A 7,692-nucleotide genomic window follows, 5' to 3' on the forward strand; every position below is an offset into this window, starting at 1 on the left:
AATATTGGGGAAAAAACAGAATTTTGACTTTAATCTCAGAATTCTGACTTTAATCTCAGAATTCTGACTTTAATCTCAGAATTTCTGACTTTTTTCTCAGAATTCTGACTTTTTTCTCAGAATTCTGACTTATTTCCCATATTAAATTGAAATAAAATTAAAAAATTAGTTAACTTTTTTTTTTCAGTAGCCCTAATCATCTTCTGTACTGGAAGTAGTAATAATAAAAAGAGAAACAGCAGAAAAAGAAACAGGTAGCTTTCCAGGCAGCATTTAAGCAATAGCCACTCCAGGATGCCAACTTTTAAAGGTTAAGAGAGCAGCTTTAAAACAAATTCGTGTGGAGAAAAAAATCTCGTTAATAAGCCACACCATTAAAAGCTCAGCTCCGAGTTCCTTTAATTTAAGACAGATAAAAACGCAGTTGTTTATGGGTTTTAAATGAGCAAAATAATACAGACGGTTGATATTAAATCCGTCTGTGTTGTTTTTAGATCACAGTATCTCATTTCCTCATTAAGCTAAATAAATCTCTGCAATGTTCTCTGTAGAATTATGATCAGCGCCTGATCTCAGCGGCGGAAGCGCTCACGCACATCCTCTCAGCGGGCTGCGGGGAAAAAAGCCTGAACATCTACGGGACTGAAGAGCCCTGAAGAGCGGTGACTAACGGAGGCAGAGGGAGGAGGGGTTTGGGGCTCTGTCGTCACTGGCATCATCATCAGCATCAGTAACAGCAACAGTGCGCAACTTGGAGAAATACCTCCACAGTCTGAGCGGAGGAGCGCGCATGTGTCCGCCCGCAGAGACGCGTCCAGGCGATCAGACCCCGGCTTTGATGAGGGAGTAAATGAAACAGGGGCACCGCTAGCTGTGCAGGGAAAAAAAGAAAAAGAAAAGGAAAAGTCATGGATTTTAGGAGAAACCATCTCCCCATCTTTGTTTTGTTAAGTAAGTAGTATTTATGTTTAACTTTCAAAGACTTATTGTATGGGGGGAAGTTTTGTTGTTAAGTCATGTAATTCTGTTTGTTATTTCCACCATGTTTACATTTTGAAGTTTTAATTTTGTGAGTAGCTCTTTTTATTGCATTTAATTTACCCACTGCTGGGGGTTCGCGGAGGTCCCTCTGTCCGGTCCCTTGGTGCGCCTGTTGCAGCGCGGATTCATCCCTCTCAGACCCACGGACCGTGCATTGCTCTTCCCGGCTTTCAGGCACAGATCTCCACTGTAACCAAAAATAACAGCTGATATCTTTGAAGCTTACATTTACTCCAGTGGCACACTTAAAGGAATTTGATTTTGTACTAATTTACGCAGCAGCAGGAGGACAAGACTTGGCACGAAAACTGTCCTCCTGACAGTCAGCACAATTACTTCCATATAGTCCACCACTGGTGGGTTAGTTTGGAAGAAAATCCAACATCAGCTTAGAGAGGAATTCAATAAACACTGTCTTAAAAAATTTGAAGTGAAAATTGTTTATTTTAATTATTATTGACATTTTATATTTCAACTGACATGAGATCAGTTTAAATGTGCCTTATCCTGTCTGTTCATGCATGTTGTCATATGAAGGTCTGAGTGTTAATAACTGCATAGACTGTCTCATGAAGGCATATTTACACTGAAGTAAGTCAATGTTTTAGAGCTGTGTTCTTTTTTTTTTTTTTGATTCCTCTAAACGTAATTATACTGCAAATAAGCTCCTGCTGCTGTGCCCAATTGTGTGCCCAAATTATGCCCCAAAATGTTAAAGGCTTATGTTTGAGATATTCCTTTTGCATAGCAAATTGCATCTAAGGAGGATGGTAGATTAAACTTCCTTTTCCCTCATTAAGAACATTCCAGTTTTTTTTATTTTCTAACCAGCAGGACACACATATAAGAACATGTAAGAACCCCTTCCTTTGCACCATTTGAAGTTACATTCACTTGCTGACTAGTGATGGCTCCTACTGCAGTCAGTCACTTAAAGGGCCCAGGGTGAGCGTTGCCAAATTTCACAGCATTAAGTCAGTTCTCCCTCTCTGTCCAAGCCCTCGGGCAAATGCAGCATGCAGCACAGTCAGGGAGATGGTTTTCCTCTTCCAAACAGATTTCTGTGCAGGGAGTTTAGGTTTTAGAGTCACTAATTGTATCTGAAATTTTTGGTATAATTATGACATCAGATGTTTTCCTGTAGTCAGGGCTGTTTACTGGTAGCAGTTTGTCTTTGTTTGTGTGAGCCTGTATTTATTTATATGAGCTGTGTAACTACATCTTTGTTAGTCAGAATAAAAAAAAAAACAAAGGCATTATTGTTAACTATAGATAATGTATTATTCTGTTAATCTGAATCAGAATTCAAATTTGGGAATTATGTTACATGCCAGAAACTTTATTATGCATGCCAGAAACAACAACTGGCATTCGTTTTTCTGTTATTGTTCAGTTGAAAATTGCATTGCATGACCATTTTGAATTCAAGCGTAACACTTTAATGTTTACAAACTATTGTTTTTCTGTTAGGCTTTTGTTAGACAATAAGAAATACTGAAGCATAAGTTATGAGTGTTTGAATAGATTCCAGATCCACACTTGAATTCACGCATATTTAAGTGTTTAACAAATCAAAAGTTTATAGCGGATTTAACTAGATACACAATGTTCAAAAAATGTTCTCATAAAGTCCTATTTGGCATTTCCAACAATATTTTCCAAAAGTCTTGAGGTTCATCATCAATGTGTTTTTTCTTTTGGCTCATTTTAAAAACCTTTGTGATCTTTTGGGTCAGCTGTGGTTTTGAACTTTCCTATTTATGCCATTTTTGCCCAGTCTGTCATTCTTATGGTTGAATAAGGAGCTCTGACCTTAAGTGGGGTATGCAGTGCTTTGAATGTGCTTTTTTCATTTTTGGGAAAGCTGGACACCGCTTCACCAGTGTAATGTGTGGGTGATGTTTCTCACTCTTGCTCACTGGGAACCTGCAGCCTTAGGAACTGAAGTGAGCAGAAATATGTGGGGAAAAAAATCACAAACTCATTTTCCTTTAAATCTTTAAACTCTCTTTGAACATTTGCTCATTCATATCTACTCCGATGAAATTGGTCTGATATTAATTTGTTTGATGCGAGATCAAAGGTAGGTGGCTGCAGAATGCATTTTCTATTAAACAATCAGTGTTGTGCAAAGGTTTTAACTATTTTGTTAATTATTTTCCTTCAAAGCAGTAAGGATTTGTTGTAATATTTAATGTGGATCATTGGACACTTTGTTGTTCACTGGTCGCAATTCTTGATCATAATATTTTCTAAGATTATTTGGCACTAGTGGCCTTTATGTGACAGTTGGCTAACAGGAAAAGAAGCTGAGAGTGGGGTTGGGGCTATGAATCAAAGGTTAATGAGTCAGAACTCAAATGCATAATGACTACGTCGAGGACTAAGACCTCTTCATATGGATTGCCCACTTTACCCATTAGCCACTGATCCACAAATCTTTACTTTCCCAACAGATATCGTTAGAGACATGTCCCATCAAAATTGATCTGCCCACTTTGTGTCACTATAATGATGAAATAAAATAAGATTCCATTTGCACTGTAAGGTTCCCTGCTTTAAGCCTCACCAGGTATTTTTTTTTTTTAGACAATATAGCTGTAAAGTTAACATGAGCTTCTTCCCAGCTCACTAAAAAGGAATTTTATTGTATTTTATTGAATTTATTGAATAAAATTTATTGAATTTTATTGAAAGTTTATTGTAGTAGATGATTGTGCGTTTGAGGAGTGTTTAAAGATAAAAGGTCATATTTTGATAAATATACAAACTTTTTTTGGTCTGATTCTACATTTATATATGATTATTTTTTGCCGCTGGTGTATAACTAGCTGGTGTTATAGGTATAAGTAGCAAGTAAGGCTATGGCATGGAGTTAATGTAGATGGACAGGATAAAGAGTTTGGAGGAACAGTGAGGATAGTGATGAAAGAGGAGGAGAGAAAGAACTTTAAAAAAGAATGACAGAAGTTCAATGAGAAGGACTAAGTTGGTATTAGAAAATACTACAAAATTATAGTAATCTCCTAAGATTTTCGGACTGTAATCCAACCCTAGGCTGGAACATTGGGTAAAATCTGATTGATTTAGGCGCTAGCTTGTATTTCACGATATAGCTTTGGTTTTAATAATTGCTAATTTTCTTAGATTTTTATGATAAGCTGATTGTTTGAGATAGCTTATCATCTAAAAGGGAAACACAGCTACAGTAGGAAGAAATAATTCTGAGTCAAAATTGAAGTCTAGAAGATTAAAGAGAGAATATAGAGGTAAAAACTGTTCTTCGATTAGTTATCTCTATGAGAGAAACAGGATTAACCACTTAAAAAAGGGGACCAGGTGGATTCTCTGGACAAGAGAATGAGGTCCATAATACAGCTGTATGACAAAACCACCCAAAAAAAGCTATGTTATGCTGACAACATATTATTATGTTTACAGTCCAGTTGGAGAGTGTGTATCCGGTGTTTGTCCAAGTTATCAGCCAATATATTGGATATCAGTTTTTTAAAGCCCCCAATATTGGTATTGCCCATTTAGAACCCCAAAAATACTTGTCCCAAATGTATAGAAATCAGATTATTAAAATGTACACATTAGCAAACTATATGAAAGGCTTTTCCGTGGAGTTGCTCTCCATTTAAACTTTACCATGTTCCATCTATTGTATGTCAGGAACAAGGGAAGCTGGTGGCCATCTATAGCAGTCTTTGAGCAAAAGGTAGAGTAAAGTCTGGACAAGTGGACAGCCCACCTCAGGGCAAGAGCCATAACCATGTGCACAGATGCTCACACCTTAGAATATTTTAGAGAACCCAGTCAATCTAACATTCATGTTTTTGGACTGTGGTAAGAAGCCCAAGTACCCAGAGAGAACCCATGGCAGCTTGGGAGAACAACTCCAGACAAAAAGGACCTTCTTGCTGCAAGGCAACAGTGCTGCAAACCTTACCACCATAATGTACAGCCATTCTAACAATTGAAATTATTTTTTGCGTGATTTTTACCCCATTTCATTGCATTTCCTTTTGATTATTGATTAAGATATATTTAATGTTTTTAAAATATTGTTATATTTTTATTGTTTTTTCTTTCGCACTCAATTATTTTCACACAATTTTTTACACGTTTTTGGCAGGTGTACTAATGATTTGATAGATGTCAATATGCAACAACTAACAATAACCCTGAATACCAAGTGTGGTTTAGACATGTTTGTCAACAATGATTATATGTTTTTTTTTAACTCTGATGTAAAAGGAGTATTTTTAGGTGTTCTTTCATTGCCTGCATGGTGTGTCGTTCTTAATTTTTATGGCCACTTGCTTTTCAAAGCTGGAAAGTAATTAAGTGACAGCAGGAAATGTGACACATGAGCTCGAAAGTTGGAAGATATTTGGAATCTGCGAGAAGCAGCCTATTAGATCAAAGAGTGATAAAACTTAAAGGAAAGAAAGTCATTATTTTAACCCACAAAGAACAGTGAATAAGGAGCTGTCAGGTGGGGACGATATGATCACAGTTAAGAAAATGAAAAAGTTGACATGATGAAGTGCATGACTATAAAAACTATATATGAAAAACATTGCAGCAGAGTATTATACAGTAATGATATACATTACTGCAGAAGAACACTTTGAACTTTGTACTATATTTTTGTGCTTAAAACAAAATCTGTGTTTCTCATATTGTTTCTTTGAAAGTTCAGTATTGCTTCTGGTTATTGTGAGATAGTGATTTATTGCTCATTTCCTCAACATCTGTCCTTTCCTCTCAATATTATCATAAGGGGTATCATGAACTCCACAAGGGAATTTCCTCAGATTTGACCCAGGAACTCATGTTTGATTTGGTGTGGTCAAAGGCTGTGTTGCCTTCTTATAGATGGTTTTACCCCAGTTCAAGAGCTCATTTAAAATCTGAAAAAAATAAACTAAAATAAAACTTTTCTATATTTAAATATTTAATCATAAGGGGTGTGCAGATGGCGCAGTGGTTAGTGCGCATGACCAATGTAAGGAAGCCTTAGTCCTCAACGTGGCCGATCTGGGTTCGAATCTGACCTGTGGTCCTTTGCCTATGTCTCTCCCCCTCTCTCATACCCCCTTTCCTGTCAGCCTACTATCAAAAAAATGAGCCACTAGTTTTGTAAATAAATAAAACTTTCATAATGATTTTGCTTAAGTTAGTTTATTGTTGACAATTGAGGGTCTAGCTCTGATTATAGTTAGGTTAACTGTACAGACAGAGGAAGTTTCCATCGGTCAACTACAAACAGGGTTAGGCAGCTGAACTTTCACAAATTTTTTTTGAAGATGTTTCTATACCTATCCAGGAGTCTTTGTCAATTCTGTTAGCTAGTTAGTTCTGTTAGTTGGAGGGCTGATGCATGGAGCATGGAGGACCTTTCTCCTGTGCACAATCCAAGTCAGGTGCAGATCAAATAGCCACCCTTTGTTCTTGTGGCATTTACTTAATCATATTCAGTTACTTTAGCACAATTGTTTTATGTCCTACCCTGCTAACATGAAACAATTGTGTTAAAGTGACTACATATGATTAAGTAAATGCTGAACACGGTTGCATTATTTTTTTCATTGTGGATTGTTGGAGCTTTTTGTTGTGCATTGTCTCTGTGATTGGTCTTTGAAATTGTAATGCTATAGTGCTTATGTAACTTATTGGGAATAAGTTCCATGACTTAATTCTAAATACTTGAAAGCTTAAATCATAATCCTCGCCCTCCGTTAAGTGATGGCTTTTCTCTTTTCACAAAGATAGCTTCCTTGACGTCTCTTTCAAACCATCTGTCCTCTTTGTACAAAATCTGAAAACTTTGGTCTTCAAAGGTGTGTCTTTCGTTCTTGAGGTGCAAGTGTATAGCTGAACCTTGCCTTGAGTTATTGGCTGTCCTATGCTGTGCCATGCTTTTTTGAAGTTGTTGTTTGGTCTAACCAGTATAGGAAGTTGTACAGTCCTCACTGTCTTCTCATCTGTGTTTCAAGCCTTGTTGTTCTCACTGCTAGTTGTTTTACCGACTTAAAAACCTCTGTAATTGATACAATATTGTCAGCCCGGTAGCTCAGAGTTCTGATCACAGAAAGTATATGGTATTGGTCCGTATGTGGTTTTCCTGTAAACCTCAGTATTAAGAATCCCATTGTCCTTAATGTGAACAGAGCAGTCCAGAAAGGGCAAGATGTTTTTCTTGGCATCCTCTCTAAGGAAGTTGATGTTTCTGTCAACTGAGTTGATGTGATTGGTAAATGCCTCAACTTCTTGGATTTAGATTTTGACCCACGTTCCACATATCTGATCTTTGGTTGTGTTCGCTCATACATGCTGAGTCCTCTGCTCTCCATCTTCTCCATATTGATATTGACAACAGTGGATGAAACTAGCCCATCCAGTAAGGTACCTTTCTGTCAGTAGAAGTTATCACTGTATTTGATTCATGGGCTTGAAAGCCAGAGGTCCAACAGGTCACAAATCTGGATAGGTGTTAAAGTGGTCCTGCCTTTTTAGGGTTAAACCATGTTCCAGTTGTGTCCTGACTGTGTTTACTGCCTCCGGTGTGGGAATGCAAGTTACTTTAGGAGGGAGGTTACATCAAAATAAACACTGGCTTCACATGGAGCCAGTCTCAAATGC

General features: G+C 37.3%; 1 protein-coding gene across 1 annotated transcript in view; it reads left to right on the forward strand.

The window, feature by feature from the left end:
* The first annotated feature begins 752 nt into the window (after positions 1–752).
* LOC107087584 (ALK tyrosine kinase receptor-like) overlaps positions 753–7,692 on the forward strand; it is a 75,982-nt gene continuing 69,042 nt past the window's right edge. Inside the window, exon 1 of the mRNA XM_015379239.1 lies at positions 753–951. Coding sequence (XP_015234725.1) covers positions 909–951 — 43 coding nt within the window. The 5' untranslated portion in view covers positions 753–908. The remainder of the gene's footprint in view (positions 952–7,692) is intronic.

This window comes from Cyprinodon variegatus, unplaced genomic scaffold (genome assembly GCF_000732505.1).
Source record: "Cyprinodon variegatus isolate N-32 unplaced genomic scaffold, C_variegatus-1.0 Scaffold187, whole genome shotgun sequence".
NCBI lineage: Eukaryota > Metazoa > Chordata > Actinopteri > Cyprinodontiformes > Cyprinodontidae > Cyprinodon > Cyprinodon variegatus.